The 21,101-nt window shown below is 45.8% G+C and overlaps 1 protein-coding gene across 1 annotated transcript in view; it reads right to left on the bottom strand.

Moving 5' to 3' along the window:
- The window catches only part of myo6b (myosin VIb), a 32,224-nt gene that overhangs the window by 6,991 nt on the left and 4,132 nt on the right, over positions 1-21,101 (bottom strand). The window contains exons 2-27 of the mRNA XM_035533051.1: positions 20,483-20,624; positions 19,178-19,247; positions 18,983-19,056; positions 18,137-18,266; positions 17,910-18,015; positions 17,626-17,681; positions 17,446-17,543; positions 17,076-17,240; positions 16,493-16,573; positions 14,490-14,670; positions 13,497-13,641; positions 10,791-10,948; positions 10,227-10,318; positions 10,035-10,107; positions 8,693-8,820; positions 8,317-8,412; positions 7,216-7,386; positions 6,498-6,536; positions 4,854-4,947; positions 4,017-4,147; positions 3,831-3,908; positions 3,609-3,738; positions 3,290-3,380; positions 2,918-3,068; positions 1,617-1,825; positions 858-936 (exon numbers count right to left, since the gene is read on the bottom strand). Of these exons, the coding sequence (XP_035388944.1) occupies positions 858-936; positions 1,617-1,825; positions 2,918-3,068; positions 3,290-3,380; positions 3,609-3,738; positions 3,831-3,908; positions 4,017-4,147; positions 4,854-4,947; positions 6,498-6,536; positions 7,216-7,386; positions 8,317-8,412; positions 8,693-8,820; positions 10,035-10,107; positions 10,227-10,318; positions 10,791-10,948; positions 13,497-13,641; positions 14,490-14,670; positions 16,493-16,573; positions 17,076-17,240; positions 17,446-17,543; positions 17,626-17,681; positions 17,910-18,015; positions 18,137-18,266; positions 18,983-19,056; positions 19,178-19,247; positions 20,483-20,599 (2,943 nt within the window). The 5' untranslated portion in view covers positions 20,600-20,624. The remainder of the gene's footprint in view (positions 1-857; positions 937-1,616; positions 1,826-2,917; positions 3,069-3,289; positions 3,381-3,608; positions 3,739-3,830; positions 3,909-4,016; positions 4,148-4,853; positions 4,948-6,497; positions 6,537-7,215; positions 7,387-8,316; positions 8,413-8,692; positions 8,821-10,034; positions 10,108-10,226; positions 10,319-10,790; positions 10,949-13,496; positions 13,642-14,489; positions 14,671-16,492; positions 16,574-17,075; positions 17,241-17,445; positions 17,544-17,625; positions 17,682-17,909; positions 18,016-18,136; positions 18,267-18,982; positions 19,057-19,177; positions 19,248-20,482; positions 20,625-21,101) is intronic.

The following is a 21,101-nucleotide window of genomic DNA, read 5'->3' as shown; positions in this document are numbered from 1 at the left end:
AGAAACATATCTACAGCTATTCATACTTTCAATGAGCAACAGCAGAACTGAAAATGACCAGAAACTGGGTGTAACGTTTTTATTAAACGTAAACCAGTAAGCTTGGGTTTTACGAATCCTTTTTCTGCAGGACTCTCTGCATAGTTGGCCATGGATCCACGGCACCCACTAAAGACCAGCTATAGCATGAAGTGCAGCCGGAGCCTTGAAGGAAACCTCACATCCATATCTGACTTTAGATTTAGATTCAAACCTCAGTGATACTGAATGTACTGAAAAGACGTTCAACATTTGAATTAGCCATAGTGTAAATTACTATCTAAAAAAGCAAAACAAAAACAACACCTCACTGTAAATAAATGAAGATCCATTTGAGCTGATTGACACGACTCGCTGAAGGGTCCGAATGCTCATCACTAATATATTCAAACAAACATCGGTGCTACAGTCTGCGAGGCAGCACTCCAATTCTGAATGAAAAACACTAGTTTGCTTCAGTAGTGCAGTCGCAAGTGTTCTGCTTTCCACCCTCCATTCATGTTCCTCAGATCACACGAATCACTCTGAAGCACATCCTGTCCACACCGTACCTTGCTTGCTTGCACCAGTATGCATTCAAACAGTCGCATCGCTATGGAAAAACGGAGCAACCCAGGCAACCCTGGCACTGCAATAAGATTACTAAACATTACTGCTAAAGCAGCAGAGAACCAGCATATTAAATATAATTTCATATGCATTTAAGAATAAGTTACTAGGGGGACCCTAGGTGACTGCGTCCCTACGCCTCGTCCGAGTACCACCGTTGGGCACTGTAAGAGGGCAGATATTCGATGCTGCCATACACACTCACACACCTGCAAGAATCGCTCGGCCTTCTCCCTCTTCCTCCTCTCCTCCTCTTCCTGCTTCCTCTTCTGCTCCATCTCTGCTTTCCTGGCGTGAGTGAGGGTCAGACAGATTATGCAGATAGCAAAATAAATTAATTAATTACATTTTAAGTGGATGGATGGATGGATGGATGGATGAATAAAAAACAGACAAGCACTCCGTTGCAACAAGCTACAGACTTAATGACACAAGAGGACTCGGTGTTACCAAAGAGATAGGGGCCTGTTTGTGGACAATTAAACTCTAATTCAGCAAAGTGCGGTTTTCTAATTCAGTGTGGTTTTCTAACTGAAGTGATACAGAAGTCCAGCTTTTGGCCTCGTTAACAACACTTTTTTTTTTTTTTTTTTTTAAGTGTTGTGCACCGACCCACTGGTTTGATTTAATTTGACTGAAGAAAAAATGGGCTGCGTTATGCGGTGCGCTGGCAGGGGCCAACAGGAAAGGCAGCAAGATGAATGAATCCAGTGCGCTGCTTGAGACAAGCCATATGCATGCTTCGGCAAGAAAAATGCATCTCTTTGAACTCAGATTCATCAAACAGTGACAAATGCTACAAGCACCAGGCGAATTCGAATTCAAAGGAATGACAAGGAGCATGCATAATGAGACGAAGCAGAATGGCTTGAAACACCACAAACACCACACAAAAAAAAAAAAAACCCCCAAAAAACCACTGCATTTTAAGGAGGGCAAGGCGTCACTGACACCAAGACGCCACATACATGCGACGGTCCTCTTCCTCCTGTTTGCGGAGCTGCTCCTCTTCCTCGTGCCTCTTCTTCTCCCGCTCCATCTCCTCCTGGATGCGCCTCAGCCGCTCCAGCTCGTCCTCCTCATGCTTCTTCTTCTGCATGGAGGCGAGGAGCTGCTCCGAGCGCTTGACCAGGCCTTCGTACTCCTGCTCAATCTCCTTGCGGCTCATCACCGTGGCCTGTGGGGGGGAGGGGGAAAGAATGAAAAACAAGGGAGGGAGGGAGAGAGGGAAGAAAAAAAAGAAAGAAAGAAGGCAAGAATTCAAGTAAAAGAAAAGTGGAGAGTTTAGTTTGTTGAGGGCAGGTGGGAGTAGTGTGTGGAATAGTGAAAATCCCTCAACCTCTGCGTTCACCTAAAAGCTCTTGTGAGAAGGAACCTCAGGTCATCATATTGAATAATTCTTGAGAGGGAAATCAAATGGCAGTCCTCAGCAGAAGCCATGGGACAGACACCTCGCTTGTTTTCACATCCTGTTGGTCCTCATTAAGCCAGAGCATCTCCTCAGCGCCAGAGGAGCGGGGGGGGCGGAGCGGGGGGGCAGGGCGGAGGGTGAGGGGCTCATTTAGACATCGGCAGGGGCCAACCGGGTGGGAAAGGGTTGGGCTCTAGTGCCACTCATCTCTGGCCATGCCGAGGGAGGACGGCGCCGATGGCCCACACTTGGCCTCATGCGTGGAGGCATCACTCACAGAGAGAGAGAGAGAGAGAGCGCACTGGAGGAACTAATGGCGCCGGGTCCCGGTGCAGAACGGGCAGCGGTCCGCAGTGATCACCACAGTGGGGGTGTGGGGTGAGTACCAGCATACAAGGAGCTGCTTAGCACCATGCACACTTCATCGCTTTCTTCTTCTGATGTTGTAGGTGGTTTGTTGTCTGTATTGGGCAATCAGCTGATCAGCAGAAGACAGGGACTGGACTACAATCCTAACAGTCCGTCTTGCTGCTACAATTCTAGCGGTCCGTTTTACCCATATAATTCCAACGAATAATGGCTTGTTTTCTGGTGCAGCGCCTGAACGGAGGAAGACTCCGACAGGCCGCCAACTCTCCATCCCGAGCACAGCAGCTTACTGTCACTGCCCGTAAAACAACCCGTGTTTGTTGCATTATTAATGGCAACCCAATACAGGAGTCCTGGGTAACTCAAAGACAACACGTGGCACAGCAGTCGATTGCAGCTTAGCGCAGTTCATCAGTCTAATGAGGGCCCAGTGTAGCACGCCCCCAATGCTGATGAAAAGAAGCATTTAATCAGCAAGAGGGGCTTCACCTTAATCTTGGCCAGGAGGGCATCAATGGAGGCAGCCAGCTGCTGGGTCTGCTTGCTCATCTCCCGTTTGCCCTCTTTCAGGCCATCCACCGCCTCGGCAAACTTCTCTGTCCTCTTCTTCAGGTTCCGCACCTTCACCAGGCCGTCGATCCTGCAGACACAAGCGCACGCGGCCGCTCATAAAAACACATGCGCGCACACACTGGATGGAGGTTGCGCACATGGGGGAGGAAAGAAGAAGAAAAAACGGCTTTATGAGACGTGATAAAATGTGTATATCGAAAGAAACGGCTTTCCCTCAAGCTGAGTTAATGGGAAGTCATTGGCCCGGCAGAATGGGGGCTGGCGTTTCTGACGAGCGGCGCTACCCACCGTGGCTTATGTCTTTTCCTGCACAGCCACATGCGAACCATCTTCTGAATCTTAATGCAGGCGTTGGTCCTGTACTGAATTTTGTTCGCCACTGCAGGAGAGAATAAGGAGGGGGGGGGGGGGGGGGGGAACTGTCATTTAGAGGCACAATTAGGGAGGACAAGCTAAGCCTCTTCCTTTGCAAATCTCCAGTGGGGAGTTCCCCGAGCTCCTACAGGTGAGATATGATTGGTGGAGATGAGAGGGACAGACTGGGGGAGGACTTTGTGGCGGTGTCACATGGCCTCGGAGTGAAGGAGTGGGGGAAGACGACGCTCACGTTTAATGACGGACAGCCCGCACCACTGGACCTTCTTCCAGCGGCTGCACACCAGCCACTTGTTGACCCGCTTGACCAGCTCAGCCAGGTGTTCGGGATCAGACCTCATTATCTGGTCGAACTCTGCGAACTGACACAGGAAGAATACGTGCAGCACATATCTGTGCTCAGATACTACGGCTTCTGATTATTCTAGACAGAACACTGATAGCAAGCGCTCACCTTTCCAGGACGGAAGAACACCCTCGTCAGTCCGAACTTGTAATCTTTGTCGTTAAGCCCCAGCGCTTTAAACAGAGCCTGTATTGGACAAAGGAGAGAAAATATCATATACACATATCAACTGAAAAATGTGAACGAGAGAGAGAGAATGAGAGAGAGAAAGGCAGCCTCAGCAGCAAGACCTACCTTACAGAAGAGGCGTGGGTCTAGTCTGGTGAGTTTGGCAGGCATGTACTGCTTGTACATGTTATAGAGCTCGTGGAAAGGGGCTCGGGAAGGGAAGCCACCCTGCATCAGATCCAGTACTGAAACCATTCCTGAGAGAGAGAGAGAGAGAGAGACACACACACAGACCACGGCCCAAACAGGTCAGATGAACCATGGAACAAAACCTTTGCCCTTACGCAGGTGTGAAAAATAAACTAAGGGGTTATCATCAAACCAAGTTTGATCCGACATCTTACCACTAATAGCTCCACAAGATCATAGGCGGATAGTTAAGGTTCAGAGAGTAAAAAGGCCCTCGCCAGGGTTTTGATGCCTTTGATAATTATCTCAAGCCAACGGGTAGAATTCACTAGTAAAATCACTCGGGGGATACAAACTCATGGCAGGATTTTTAGCTTCTATAAAACACTGAACTTTTACACCTTTGCACTTTGTGCAGGTCTCAATCTCACGTGCCACCACTGCTTGCTATGAAAGATTAGGAGTTGAGATTTTGCAAACATGTCCAATGACAAAAAGGCCCCATTAGCAAAGCCCTATGACCACCTTGGGAAAATAATGAAAAACTCAGTGGAGCTCTCATTCAACACCTCTGCTCAGGGGGGGGAGTTATATAGTGCATTTTGAAAAACCGACCTTGAGCAGTATTTGATGGTGTGCTTTTAAACGGCAATATTTTAAGCTTGACTGGTAGTGTGGTTGAAACTAAAAACAAATGGCTCATGGAAACAGCAGGGACACTATATTCTGTGTGTGTGTGTGTGTGTGAGACAGCAGGTAGAAATGCACGTGTACCTGAACACTGGAGCTGGGACAGGATCTGTGCCCCCTCAAACTGGTGACTCACCATCTTCAGATTGGGTTTCACACAGCGGATGAAGCTGGATCCCTTCGCAAACACATGCACAGGCACACAAGACAAGTGCTTGAGTTGAGTTTACCTCCACGACCACCTAGGACAGCAGACGTGGTCATCTCTGGCCCCAGGAATCCAACTGTGGTCCTGGACTGTGTCATCACTAGAAAATAACCGAACTCTGTCACTGGCCACTTTGACATCACAGCTGACTCTAAGGCACAGGAAGGAGCACTCGGACATTGAGAATTGCGATTTGAAGACCTATGGGTTACAATAACTGTTTGATCGCAGACCACAAAATCCAGGACCGACTTTTGATTCGAGGGCAAGAGTTGAACACCTCTGAATTAGTACAGAGCTTAGCGGATCGGTTAAGTCTCTGCTGGCTATGTTCAGGTAGCCCTCAGCAGCCAGGTTTGGCTGCAGTTCCTCTGTGAAAGCATGGTCTGTTAGAAAATAAAAAGCTGCAATTTTAATGAAGGCAAATATACAGTAACAGCTGTTTCAGACCTTTTGGTCATTCCTGAGCCAGGACAGGTCTAGTTAATCACATCATGTTGGCCAGCTTTTGGCCAGCTTTGGCCAGGTTGACACTAGATGGGGATAAAAATACTCACTGGCCAGCAGAAATGGGCAGTATGTTAAGATTCATATTCAAGATTTAATCATCATATGCACGACACAACTAGGCAGGAACAACCTATAAATAAAATCTTAATGTGTTGGTCTACTAGTCAATAGTGAAATTATATATGTATGTATGTATGTATGTATGTATGTATGTAATGTATGTTATGTATGTGTGTGTGTATAAATACCCAGTTGGCATAATAATTCATGATTCTTTTCTTCCACCATCACTGCCAAATTTCACATGTTCAACTCAAATTTCTATACACTTTACACACAAGGAGCCTTTGAATTGTATTAATTGCATGTTCAAAGTCACCAAGTGCAATAGATTTGGTTTCCATGATTCTAGGCCCTTTGAACAACTTTCACTGAATTTATTTGAATGGACCCTCTGCAGAATCATTTCAACACAGCATTTGGACAGCTAATGTCATCCTTGAACAGTCCCTTTAATCATCACGAGAAGGCTAGGATCCATATTCCTGTAGCTACAGGAGCCTCTCAATTTACTGGATTTTTAATACTATTGTTTTAAATAACCTGCCTGCTAGGCGTGAATTCACATTCATCAGTTCAGAAAGTGTTCATTTGCTCCACAGAGTTTTAGTTGTTTCAGTATGTTTGAAGCACTAAACATTATATTTGAATGCTTGAAACGTCATGTTATTTGTTTGTTGCTTTACTTACTTGCAAGTCAAACCTTGAGGAGAGGTTCTATTAGCATTAACTGTTTGTTGCATTAGTGTTTAGTTTTATTTAGCTTTTATGCAGTGACTGACATGCAAATAAACACTGGACAGGTAAATAGCTCATGCATTCTCAGGGTGCCTTTACCACACAGTAAAATAGCTCGCAAGGGTGATGAAGGACGTTGGTCTAAACCATCCCCCTCCTATGGAAATACATACATACATACATATTATATATAAGATGGGAACAGTACTCACTGTGCTATGCAGCTTTTCCAGCAGAAGGTTCAACTGAGTCTGTAGTTGAGAGAAAAGAGATGTTAGATTACAAGTCTCCCAATGTATGCTAGAGTACGCTTATAAGATAAGAATTCTAAGTGTGAACTTATTCCAAATGATGATTCCCTGTGGAATCTCCTTAGACCTAAAGGTGAACGAATGACATGTCCAAGTCTACATTTAGCACCAGGCATTTGTGTGTCACTTTGACTTTCTCTGACAATGAGAACAAAGTCTCATGATAGACACTCGCGCAAGCGTTCGCGATTAAGTAGATGAGGAGCGATAAGACCCGGTGGTGCAGGGCTGGGTGGGTTGGCTTGGCTTTATGCAGCGGCAGGGACATGGCAAGTTACCCTTCTGCCTGGTTCAGAGTTTCTCTCACCAGTCTTACCCATTGCAAAGCTTTCGCTTGCTTCTTACCCCTCTTTGTTTCTGTCATTCTACACATGTTTAGGACATAACTGAGGGCCAGATGACAGGAGAATGTCCACGAGAGGAGGGCAGAAGGAAGGGCAAGCAGGACTAGGGGCGAGAGTTAGAAGAGTGGCCCAGAAAACACACGGCCAAGTTCCCCGACACACTCTGAACAGGGAAAGGCCAAAACGTTCTCCAAAAAGAATCTAATCCCACGAAATGCCAAAACAAATGAGGAAAATCTTGGTCTCCTTTAAGGAAAATAAAAACCGTGTTCTACCTTGAATTTGTTCCCCACGCTGATGAAGCTGAGCTTGCCCGCCTTCTGTTTGGAGTCCTTGGAGCTGAAGTTGTTCTCAAAGAGATTCCGGACAAACTTGTCCTTCGACTCACACACAAGGCTCTCCAAGGACATGTGGAGAGCATCATTATTCTTCTCCACAAACTGGGTCTGCTCACAAACATGCACAATCACGACAGGGTGGGGAGGCAGGGAGGGAGTGACACCAGACATTCAGCTAAACCATCATTTTAGAAAAACCACACACACAAATTTTGCATGACGGTCACCCATATCGGCATTAGATGGAAAGGTGTATCTGATGCAAACTGAAATGAAATTATTCTATGAGTAAATGGCAAAGCACTTTTGTAAGTCGCTCTGGATAAGAGCGTCTGCTAAATGCCCTAAATGTAAACGTAAATGGCTAAACCCAAGTTAAAAAACAATATATAATGAGAGCTGTCAAAGTTGGCTTAGTTATGTAGTCATTTCAGAATGCAGTTCTAATATTTTAACATGCAGTTATACAAGGCACCTAACAAGCATCAACATAAGGCGAGCGGTCTTTGGAACGTCGCCATTCTAAATAATGATGCCATACTTCAAACAAGGAGAAAAAGCAACAGAGTTTGAAAAATGAGAAGCTCTCCAGTAAAGGGCAGGCAGAAGTAAACAATGAAGAAGGGCAGAGAAAGGCAGCAGAGTTTGGACCTCCCTCCACCTCGCATTCAAAATTATGCCAAGACGATATTTCAAGGCAACGTCAAAAAGAAAACAACAACAGAGATACCCTCATGCCATTAACACAAAAATCAGTCAACCCACATCAGAACCGGGAATTAAAGTCTCTGGAGGTGTGCTACCAACACAAATCCTGCTACATCTGTCCAACAAATATTCTGATCCAGAAGAATAGTTTGAGAACTGACAAAAATGTTGGAAAACTGAAGCCAAAAGGCAGGGTTGCTCTTCTTGACATAAATACACATACTGCCTGTTTTTTCCAGTATTTTGCTTCCTGTTTCCTTCTGAATAAAAGCAATACAAAAGGACTACAGGACCAGTTCTGCCCATTGCTTAGTGGAGGATGGTACCTACGGTCTCATAGCACACAGCTCCTGCAAAGTGCCTGACGATGAATCCTTCGTCATCCCGTATGTTCCTGTGGATTGCTAACTTGGACTTCCTAGGAACCTTAAAAGAAAAATCATACACAAAAGCTTCAGAGTAAGTCATCTGGGTGCTACATGCAGATAATCTCTCCGCAATTTACAGATACAGATAAGGGCCCAGATCACACTTGTCTATATCTGTATTTGAGGGTAGACCACAATTACATTCAGCATAGAAGCACGCTTTCAGTAACATCTGCCTAGACGATTAACAGACTTTTGTGGCCCTGAGGACATAACGTAGAAAGTTCTTTGCACTGTAGGGGAAAACAAGAGGTGAAAAACAGAGTGTTTTGGCCAACCGTGAGGCGGAAATGGTCTTTGTGCTTGCTGTGAATGGCCTCGGCGAAGTGCTGGTCGCTGGGCTGTGGCAGACGATTTTCCTCATCCAGAATGTCCAGGATCCCCAACAGCTTGGCCTCGATCAGATCTGCAGGGGTGAGACGGGCCGTTACGAGCAGCGATGGAGCAAAGCGCCACGGGCCCACTGTTCTCCTGCCAGCGTGGCCGCCCCTGGCCAGTGCAATGCAGACAATGGTGGTGGGAGGCACCCGGCTGTGCTCGGCAAGAGGCACGAGGGGCATCCACCAGCCCCGTGTTTGCATGCGCACGCAGGTGTGCGGACATGAGAGGTGACTGATAAGGCGAAATGGAGATGAGGGCCGGAGCGTCGAAAGGGGCTCCGTGCCCAGTTATTAGCAGGGCCATTAGCGAAGCCTGAGCCGCCAAGCAGGAGGCGCCCCTGGGCGCCGTGGCCAGCGCTAACGCCCGTTAGGCTGGGGACGGCTGACCGGGACGCAGCTGCGAGCCGGAAAAGTCCACGGAGGGCCCGCGGGACAGTTTTACGGCGGGCAGTGTGCGCCAAACCCATTTACGGAGGCTGCGGTGGCGATTCATTAGCCAGCTGCTGCATAAACACTGCAGCCAACCGACGGTCAGGAGCGTCCACGTGCCAAAGCACAGGTGCGCACAGCGCAGCGGCGCAGTGCGCGTTCAGATCCTGCGCATGCAGTTCTGCCAACGTGTAGGTGTCACAGGCGGGCCGGAACGCCCACCGGCCCCGCCGCTGTGCGGACTGTGTGCCTGGAGCACAGCTTCTCTGCAAGGCTGGCAGAAAACCCCCGCCCTAACTGAGGCTGCACGCTCACCACAACGCAGCAAAACACCAGTGCATCTCCCTGTGCATCTCTCTGGATGGGCAAGGTGCACAGCTTTAACCCCTGCGACTCTTCCAGCATGCACACAAGGGTATCTGGGTCGGTGTGTCATAATCCAAGATCTGGAGCATTCGGTGCAAAAGGATTCATCCTCCAAGAAAGTGACATATTATTTTGTGATTCATGAGAAAGACCCGTGTGAGTCTCTCCCTGCCAAGTCTCTGCGGTCCCGTGACTCTTTTCTTTGCAATATACGAAGACCTGGTTCCCCTGTGGGGTCAGCATCCAAAGATTGAAAAACTGCATGAGCGTTTAGCTCTGGGATATGGAGCAGCTGGACTGGGGAAAAAGCAATTGAATCTTTGAGCGTCACATGGGGCCCGCGTAGCACAGCAGCCTTATTATGCATTACATGTTACACATTATGTATGCATTACATAAAGGAACGGGAAGGAAGGTGAGTGCACGACGTGTGAGTGATACTGACCTATGCAGTCTTGATTATCAACATAATGGACTTCATTCACTCCCAAGCCTTCTTTCTGATACAGCTCTTGCTCCTTTAAAAACCCCAAATCATATCGTCAGCAGCAGCTGCAAAGCAGCTACCGGATACGCTGTGAATATCTGAAATTGTAGCAAGAATGGTGAGCAGCGAAGTGACAGGCTGACCACTCACCTCTTTCAGTATGCGCTCATTGAAAAACTGCTGCAGTTTCTCGTTACAATAGTTGATGCAGAACTGCTCAAAGCTGTTGTGCTCAAAATACTCTAGAGGCAAAAACCATGATCTCTAATAAGTCAAAATGTTTGTTTACTTAAATGAAATATCCAATTTAAAAAATAATTATAAAGCTACATTATGTAACAATGTGAAATTAATGGTCTTAATTCTAGGTTTTTTTCCTCTCAGGGAATAAAATATATTACTAAAAATACTAAACATACAGGTGTTGACTGAGCCTCTCGGTGATTCAGAGTGTATTCTTGGTGTGGTAAAAGTAAATTATCATCATCAAGTTATTCAAATGTAAACTTTCATGCCAGCAAAAGAGCTTAAAAGGTTACTGACACTTTTTATAGTATGTGACCATGGTTAAAGTTTGTCCTGGACATGAATGCAGGTTAAGGCTAAAACAAGCTTCAAATGTGAATATAGATCATCAGGAAGCATGGGGCACTTAACATCAGAAAACGCAGGGCCAACACATGCACTAGCCCCATCGGCAGTTCAGGCGCTTACCGAAGCCCGCGATGTCCAGCACTCCGATGAAATTGGAGGAGGCTGTGAAGGGGAAACACTGGTTGACCCGTGTGACCACATGATCAAAGAGGCGGCTGTAGACTGCCTTGGCCAGAGCATCACGCGCGTTGTTGGCCTGCTCCACCTTCAGCGGCACCCTGGGGAGTGATGAAGTGGGCCAGAAGGAGTGAGAAAACTGGGTTAGAGCTTCTGCTAAAGGACCCTCATCAGCACGCACGTTCAGCTTCAGATCATCCCGTACCAAACGTGGTCATCCCTGTACCCCTCGCTCCAACGCTCTAACAGTACTGACCAAAAGTCAAAAGGTGAAGGCCAAAGAACACATTCACACACACACACACACACACACACACACACAAAAAAAAAAAAAAAAAAGATTTTAAGAGTTTCTTTTTAAGTGTTTAAGAGTGTCTCTGAAATTGCACTCTTCTTGATTATTTCACCTTACAAGGCCGATTTGGTTGAATTTGGTTGATGGTCACACAATGCGACTACCTGTAACTACCTGTCGCTTGTAGTTAGAGACTGTTAAAGCAGAGTTCGGTAGCCTAGTGGATAGGACATCAATCAGAAGGTTGTGTGTTTGAAGCCTGGCTCTGCCATATAGCCACTGTTGGACCCTTAAGCAAGACCCTTAACCCTTGCGCCTCCAGAGGCACTGTACAATCACTGACCCCAGCTCACAAAGAAGCTGGGATATGTAAAGAGAAGCATTTTATTTTACTGTATATGATTATATGACAAAACAAAAACATCATGTTTAAGGAAATGTGGGAAAGCATCCTAAGCTCCAACACACCGAGATGACACACAGAGGACCATCAGATTCCGATATTAATTATATCAGTAATCATCTTAAATTATAAATAAATTCTAATTATTATTAATAAATCATTATTAATTAATTAATTTAATGAGTAATTATTCAAATCAATCGGTTCATTCTCAAAACTGGAGCTGTGGGGTTCCTGAGACATCAATGATGAAAACAGACTAGTCTCCTAAAGTTAGAACTGCTGCAGAGCACACACCCCCTATGGCAAAGCAGGGACATAATGTTGCAGATACTGACTGTGCACTAGGAGAAACTCCCTGCTGGATTCCTTGATCATGGCCACAGAGCCAGGCAGGACCTCTCTGGGGAGCCACAAGTCGCTCACGAATGCTAATGCTCCGCTAGTATGGATGGCCCCACTTCCTCTCGTAGTGGGTTTGTTCTGCAGTGCTCTGCTCTGGGCTCAGAGTTGCTCGCGCTTGGCTTAGGGAAGCTGGTCCGGGCCAGAGATCTCCAAACGAAAGCTGCCGAAGCCCGAGCGTCAGGGAGATGGGCGCACTCGGGACTGGCGCGCGGGTCATGGGCGAGGGCCACGCGTGCTCGTCCGAAAGGGCTGGGCGCGCGTTCTGTGTACTTTTTCCAGCGTCACGAGGCGCTCCGACCCGTCTCATTATACGCAGCGGAGTGCGCAAATACCCTGAGCTGGGCGCTCGACGGGAGGGAGAAAAAGTGACGGATGCAGGCGAGTGCAAAGCGGCGGCATTTATGGCATTTCACGGTGTGAATCAGCATCGCCGCTTCAGTGCTGCTAGAAAATTGCCCCTTGCTATTCACCGCAGAATAAGACAGGAAATGCAGCATGAATGAGGGAGGGTAGCGTGCTCTGCAGCTTTGACACGGGTCTTCTGGCAGTGCCTAAACCCCCCAGGTGACTCCCCCATAGACACACATGAATTATTCATCAGCAGCAAAATACTCCCAGTCCAGCATCTGTGCTCGGTTAAATATTAATCCTCCGCTCTTTCTGCCATCATTCAAACAAAAGTGGATCGAAAGCATATCTGAAGAAGGCAGAGCACAACAGTGTGCTCCAAGGCTGAGCGGGCTCGGCCAATACCTCTCCTGAGAAGCCTGAGCCTGTGTCAGCGTGCTGTAAAGGGAGTGTGGGATGATATCAGTGAAAGAGTACAGTACTGTTCTCCAAGGACAAGAGGATTGGTCCCCTGCCCACGACCTGGAAGGTGCAGGCGAACAGCGAGTTCGTTCGGACAGGTGCGACTTTATGTAATCGATAAAAATATGCCTGCTTAAGTGTAAAAGAAGGTCTTCAATAAAAGCACGACTTTTACGATCCCTTAGTCAATCCGTCCTGTGCCAGATTTGATTAAAGTGACCATATCTCTGCTGTGAGGAGGCTGAGATTGGCCATTCGCGGCGCCGGTTGTCAGCACAGCACCGGCGTGTGGAATAAACAAGGAGATGAGGATCGGGAACGAGCCAAATTGGTGAGATGTAATCCTGAAGGACATTGGCGCAGCAAAGGGGAGCAGACCGTGCTGAGCACACTCACGCCACAGGACACGGCGTACCATTGCGCATCAATAGGGAGTGTCTTGATACGAACAGGCACTTAAGAGAAGCAAACAGGGTCCGGCCCCGGATCACGGGCTGAGGAGGAACCGGCATTGTCTCCACAGAGAGCACGATCAGTTGTGAACCAAGGAGTCTATGCACGAGAACAAAAAGGTGCACACTCCGAAGAAGCTCACTTGAGGGTGCTGTGTTTTTCTTCGCAATACTGCTGAATGCGGTCATTTTTGTTTCATGTACCATTAATGAATGCATTCGGTTTGATGACCATCACACAGGCTGGCCTGGTCACACGGGGCGGGAGCAGGAGGGACTCTTACTTGATGACGGTGCCTTTGGCGCCCCCTGCAGTGGTAAGCATGACCCGCGTGGTGAGGCTGACTCTCAGGTCTTCCTGGTCCAGGCCCAGGAGCTCAGCGCAGTGCTGCAGGGTCTGGTTCGACTGATTAGTCAGCACACAGCCACCTGCAGGGGGCGGTAGACAACATCAACACAGGGTTGGGCATTTTCTGCACACCCTGCCACACGAGCAGCATTTAGCTATGACTCATCCTCTGCCAGGGAAACATTGATTTGACATTCACGCCGTAGCATGTGGAGGCAGACATATGTGTTCTTGAAAAAAAGAAATATCCGATACAAATGTTCACGATTAAACAAGTTCTCTGCGAGCTTTTTAAAATAATAGAATTAACACAATTTCACTATACATTGATATGTTGGTTAAAGGTGAAGCATTAGGATAGAGGTATGCATATAGTTTTTAAATTAAGCCATGTTTCTGAAAGCATATCCACCAGTGCCAGCCTTGAAATAAATGCACTTTAAAACAGAGCTCAGCAGAGAGTGTTGGTTCATCTTCTAAGCGCACACTGAAAACAGTTCAAGGCCTCAGGAGAGAAGCCTGGCCGCCAGTGGGATATGGCAAAACATCAGTCTTGTAAAAGGTGCTCGGCCTCGCACAGAAGAGGAAGAATAATAATACCTGGGAACAGAAAGAGCCGTCACATGGCCCGCAGAGCGGTTGAAGCAGCACAGAGAGGGGAGGTGGTGTAAAACGCAAATGAGGAAAACATTTCTCCTTCCAACGATGTACCTGCAGTCCACTCATTCTACAGCGGGCAACGTCACCTCAGTAGCACAGACGTGTACCCTCCCCATCCTGCTCAGTGACCTACTGCTATGGATTAGATATTAATATCCTTTGACCAAGAAAATTAAGATGAATGCATCCATTCGCTGCAGTTCTGTGAACGCAAGCTCAAAGTTTAGGAGGAAAGGCTGAAAACAGAGAGGGAAAAGGCGAGACCTACCGGAGGTGCTGCCTGTCTCTTCGAAGTCTATGTTGCCCAGGTGCAGGACTCCCGCCACCACTCGGAAGAGGTTGAGCTTCTCGGTGTCGTCCAGGCCGATCTTCTTCATAGCCCCGCACATCCTTTTGAAGTCCCCCAAGTCGTCCAGTAAAGGATCTTTCAGGGAACCTGCTTTTGTATGCTACAGGAACCACCCGAAAGAGAGTCAGAACCGTCACAGCATCAAGATCAGACTAAAACAAAACGCCAAAGCACACAAGGTCATGCCGCATGCAACTACCTGTAACTACCCGTCTCTTGTAGTTACAGACTGTTAAACCTGCATTTCAGTAAGCCAGCAGATCTGAATCACTGAGCTAGTAGTGGGCACGCTAAAACCACAATGGCCAGAACCCTCAGTGGTGCAAGACCGCGGTCCTATAGGGCCAAGCATGGCCAACTGCAGCGTTTTCACACTCCAACACACCGGCGCTCAACTGACAAAGGGCTTGATTTACTGAATTATTTGAGGAGTTTTATTCGGGTGAGCTAAAGCCACGAAACTTGCTCTTCTGTGGTCCTTGAGGAATGCAGGCTGACATGTGGGACATGTCCAATATTTCCAACTAGATGTCCAACTAGACCTGTGTGCAGTCTACAACCATGCACCTGTGTCACAGCAAATAGGAGCATGGAAGAAACAATCAGAATCACGGGAAGTGTCAGACAACAGAAATAAGCTACAGAAATGTCACCTTTTTGTCCTGGATTTCAGGGTGGATAAGGAAACATACAACGTTCAGTTACTATATACACCTAATGAAACACAAGTACAGTAAATAGTAATGTGACAGCATGAAACGTGTTAAAAAACACTTATTGTTTTGGTTTTATTTTTTAATATATACACTATAGTTAACACAAGCAACACACCTTGTGAAGGAGTCTAGGACTTTTGTAAAGATGATTTAAACAATATGCAGTTAAAACAGGCTGGTTAACAACACTTATTCTGTGTTAGCAAACGATATGAAAATGTTACAAAAACCACTGAATGAAATTTACATGCAAACCAGGTTTTACATAATTCATCAAAACCTTGAACTAAATTCAACCAGAACCAGTTCTCATTCAGATCAAAAAATTACAGTAACAGTTCCTTCCTACATTACCTCCAACAAGCTCCTAGTGGTGCTAATGCAATATAGCTGTAATTGATCATATGACAGTAATGGGATTTTTATTTCATTTCTGCTTTTTTGTGCGTATTCATAAGTGTAAGTATTTGTCCTTAAGGTGGGCAAATGGAGCCAGCAGTCAGTTCTTACTGCTGAGAACACTGGGAATGCTCAACGGGAATGCTCAGCAGGAATGTTCAGTGGATACAGAGCTATGCAAGGTTATGTTTTCAGCGCGTGATGCAACTTCATTTACACCTCATTTATACACTGCTGTTCCCAAACACACAGTGAAAAATAACAATAAATATATTGGTCAAATATAACACACAAGCTGCAAAATTATTGAACTGCAAAAGCTACGCTCAGCCTATGCTGCAAAAAGCAGAAGTGTCACCGCAGTGCTACTGCTGTCGGAGGGCGTAATCTGTCTGGTGATCGTGGATTGGTACGTTTTGGGATGACAGCAAGCTCAGAGAGATGAACAGCTAACAGAATGCCGTCTGTAGTGCTTCAAACTTATTTTTGGACACCCTGCTACTTATTATGCCACGTTTCACTACCATATTCGGGGCAGATGTTGATTTTTATTAAATATATTTAAGTAATCCACAATCAACCTACGAAGAAATGTGCATTTTCCCATCTCTAACCTCATTACTGGCTCTAACTCAAAGATCACTTAAGATAACCAAGCTTAACATAACACTAACCACTATACCATTCATATTTAACGTTTACATTGAGTTTCGGTATGTTGTTTGGTAATATTCTGTGCACCTATGGCTCATTCATCAGGGCCCAAGCATATAAAGCTGTGTAAAGGTTTGCAAATGCCTCTCCTACCTCTGAACTCTTCCGATTCTGCATGATCTGTTTATCGGAGTCCTTGTTGGCAAAGTACCTGGTGCAGCCGCCATTTAAATACTGAATGAAAAACACAAGCATTTCAGGAATTCATGAGGTATCTCAAAACCATGACACTTTCATATTAGATTATCATTATAGTAATATCCTACCAAAGAATCTTAGAGTATAAAACATTTCTGATTAGTTCTTCTCTGAATAATAAAATGTGTTTAAAAGGAACACAAGACAAACATGCTATCTAGTGGTACTTGCTGATACTTGCTGTTACAGGAACTATGCCATTTGAGAAACTAATAATACATTTCAGGGAAAACTGAAATATGACTATATTGTTATCTTCAGAGCACTCTATAAATAGCACTACTGTTTAATGATTAACGAACAGAGAGAATCGCGGGGGTCGCCACATCTCAGAGTCCAGTTATGCCAGCTTAATGGAGTATTTAAACATTCCTGTCCTATTCTTCTACAGTTAGCTACAAATTCCCCTTACTAACTGAAGTTTAAATCAGGTGGCTAATGTATGTGTGTGTTTAGAGTATGAGGACAGGGAGCTGACCCGGAAACTGTCTGGTGAGCTCAGGTGCAGCACGCTGCGGAGGTCTTCGGAGACGCCAGCACAGAGCCGATAGAAGATGTGGTAATTGCGCTCATCTTTGCTCTGCATGCAGATGCGAGATTTCTCCAGCAGATAATGTGAGACAAACCCACCCACCACCTCATTCTGCACCACAAAAGCAATACAGACGACGTTCACTCAGAATGAGAACGAGCGCAGACCCAGAACACATGAGGCCAGTTAGAAGTCACCCATTAGATCAATTAGTTCAGTTGTGTGGAACAAAGACTACGTGTCTTGCAATATGTACATTTAGACTTTAAAAATCCTGCACGGAATGTCACATATGAAAAATACTGAACTGCTCTACCTTCTGACTGAAGTGGATTTCCACAAATTTTCCAAAACGGCTGCTGTTGTTGTTCCTCACAGTCTTTGCATTTCCAAACGCCTCAAGCAAGGGGTTGGCTGCAGCAAGACGGCCAACAAACTGCTATTACTGTATGCCTAACGCAATGTTAAGGATAAGATTAAGAACAGTTGTGCTCACCCTCAACAATTCTCTCATCAATATCCTGACCTGTCCCGTATGATGTGGTTAAATATCTGGGATAATCAGAGAACATAATTATTTACTGTTCCATACAATTACAGCACGTCCCACATCAGTGTTTATCGACAGTGTGACCCTGAGCAGTGTTGAGCTGTTTTTTTTTTTAAATCTAAATGAAACAGAATGTGCCAACAAAGACTTCAGTCAGTTCATCCCTACTGTGTCTATGTTTTGTCTTCGAGTGCATTCCATTACTTTAAATGTGGACTCTTTGACCAGACCTAAGGACAAACTTTGTATTTTCTGTTTTTCCAGCACCAGATTCACCAGACACAATGATGGACTGACTCATCTGCAGAACCTTCATGTCTCGATATGCCTTATCAGCTGGGAGGGAGGGAGGGAGGGAGGGAGAGAGAGATTAATTAAAATACAGAAGGCTAAAAAAGGATAGGTTAATTGGCAATTCATTCATTCAAATGAGCGTTTTTTGAGCTTGTGCCCTCACCAATAGCATATACATGTGGAGGGAGGGTTCCCAAAGATCGGCCCCGGTAACTCTTTATGGCCTCCAGGGCATAGAGTTTGGGAATATCGTAGTAGGGATTCACAGCAATCAGGATGTTAGCCACAAATGTCTGGGGGGTAGTAAAAAAAATAAATAAATGGCAACAGATACTGCATACACCTTAGGGAAATAAAAACCCCAAACATTCCTAATGACCATATGACTTTTTCTACTGCGTTCCAAGTCTTAACGAAGGGAATGGCCTCAAGTGATCAGTGGAAAAGCTTCCCTTAGCAGCCCATTAGTACCACCTGCGGTGACGTTGGAGCCCTGGTTAACATGTGCCTTCTCCTCTTCTCTCCCGGCTGCCCTGCAGGGCCTGCAGCTGCAGGGGGAGCTGGGGCCACACCTCACAGTGCTGCTTAGCCCTACCTCACAGGACCTAATTAAGTGCTGCAGGCAACCCGATAGTGGCTGGGCCAGATTAGCCGGGTCATGTGAGACGGGTCGCCCCAGCGAAGCCCACAGGGACCCGGCCGTGAGCACACGCCGAGGAGCCGGCCGGTCTAATGAGGGAGGCTGAGCGCGTTGCCGCACCTGCAACAACACGCCCATCGGGTTCTCACCTGCGTCCTCACTGGGACAATTTTACCCAGAGTCTCAAGCCAAAGAGTTGGCAAAAAGACGACGCTTCTTCAAGATCTAGCCTTAAAAGCTCAAACTACACACCACAAATGTCCATGCAACTAGAGTAAAGTGCAGCAGTTTAGATTAATTATGGCTCAAATCTTTAGACGACTAGAGGAAAAGGGTTCCCAGCAATTGTGACCATTCCATCTTACTTACATAGATCAGGTCTTTACTGTAGCGGACACGGATATTATTCAGAAGAGTGGCTTCATTTAAATACATTAGAGAACCTACAAATGAAGAAATCCACATAACTGAGCAAGTCATGCTAAACATTATGTATATGCCAATAATCATGTTACGTAATGATGTCTTTCTATAGATTGGAGATGACAATAGTAAGAGTCTCACAGTTGTCCTCTACGTGCTTGTTGACATCATCTTCAGCTGGGAATACTTGGCTGATGGGAGCCAAGAAAGTCTGAAAATCCAAACAGAACATCACTAAAACCTGTCATGTCACCCATGTTTGTAAACATTCTCATGAACCATGAAGGTATTCCAGAAACACCCAAGGTCGCAAGTTTAATAGAAGTTCGAAACTGAAATAGCACACAGAACAAAGTGACTTCTGTGTGGTTCTCAGCTCACTTTCTGTACAAATGAAGGTATGCATTGCTTTTAAAGCACTTCAATTTCCCCACAACATAACATCCTATATAATAGAAGTCCTGTGAAAATAATAGCCAACAAAGGTGCCTAGCAATAACACTAGGATATTTCATGGTATAATTTCCACTTAAAGAGACGTCACGACTAACAGTAAATGTGGCAAAGGCCAATTCACCCGACGTTATAAGCATCTCTGACATGTAGCATCTCACACAAGCTACAGCATTATTAGTACTTCTGTTACGTGAAAGGGCAACAGTCAGATAAGGCAAATGACTGGTCTTTTTCCACAGTCAAAACATACCACAGAATTCAACTTTCAAATCCCCCAATTCACCATCTCTGACCTAGAAACTCCATGTCAACAAATATTTCTGAGAAAAAACTGGATCACGTTACAGCTTGGAGATACTAAAGCTAACTGTGACTGAGCAAAATGACTGAGTGAGATATAATGGTAACCAAACAAACGCTGATAGTCTCAGGGAACTGAGGGAAAAGTAATGAAGCAGACAATATTAGCCAGAACTCTCCACCAACACTGCAAAGTCTGTTTCTCTAAGGGAGAGTGTTAAGTCCAGGTGGCTTATTCTTCTAATGAGCTTGCCCAGAGCGCAACATGACCAGCACACCTGCAATAGGCAAGAGTCATTACTTATTAACAGCCTCTGCAAGAGACACCTTTATACAGCACAGACCTGCGTTACATACATGAGTTTGCACGTTGGACTTATTACTCGTTGGAACAACAAGAGATCTCCTTGAATGAAATGCCATGGAGCGTGAACGATGACCATTATTACCAGCCCCTAATAACTCATTAATACTAATATGCACGACCACTGAACATTCTAATATAGTCTTGAGCACCACAGAAAAGTGCCTTAATCCAAAAAAAGGGGATGCTATACCTAAATGAACACTATTCCTAAAACACATTTAGATGATCAATTTCACATTTTTATTGCCATTTTACAGTTTATCTTGCATTCTGCTATGATGAGGAAGCGTTCATCTAAGGAAGAAGGGGAATTTCTGGCTTACTTTGCCCCTGTGACTAAGTGGCTCAATAGTGAGTGTGTCAGCACCGATGTCCACCATCACGCCGAGCTGGAACCCATCCGTCGGGTGGGGCGCCCACACAGGCTTCCCATCATCCATTGCACTCAACAGCTATACAGCAGCCCTACAGAGCACACAAGGCAAAAGGAAAGGAAATACATTCATGTGCAGGCAGGAAGTTGGGACAGGCAAACAGCATAATAAGCAAATTACTAATAAACTGTTCAGCTGAAACAAAAAGTCCCCTCCTAAGTCAGGCATCAGATATTAGGCCTTGACCAAAACTGAAAGGCATGTTCTGGCACCTGCCAGACAGTACAGCAGCTAGATGTTTTGGTCAGTGAACAAACCACACCAAGTGTTGTGACATCTTACTGCAAAATTCAGATACATGAATGCCCACTTCAAACAAGTATCAGGCATGAGGACTAACTACTGGGAAAACCAGCTGCGACAGGCATGTTTGCCACATTGCCAGACAGCAGTAATAAAATAACAGGATGTTTGGACAGTAAACTCAGACAGAACAGCACTGTGCTACAGAAACAGTGTGAATGCACGCCCGGCCACTGTGGTGGTCAGTTGATTAAAAGTCACGCTG

Source organism: Electrophorus electricus, chromosome 13 (assembly GCF_013358815.1).
Source record: "Electrophorus electricus isolate fEleEle1 chromosome 13, fEleEle1.pri, whole genome shotgun sequence".
NCBI classification, from domain to species: domain Eukaryota; kingdom Metazoa; phylum Chordata; class Actinopteri; order Gymnotiformes; family Gymnotidae; genus Electrophorus; species Electrophorus electricus.
The sequence above is the reverse complement of the archived record's forward strand: the minus strand, read 5'-3'. Positions and strand labels throughout refer to the sequence as shown.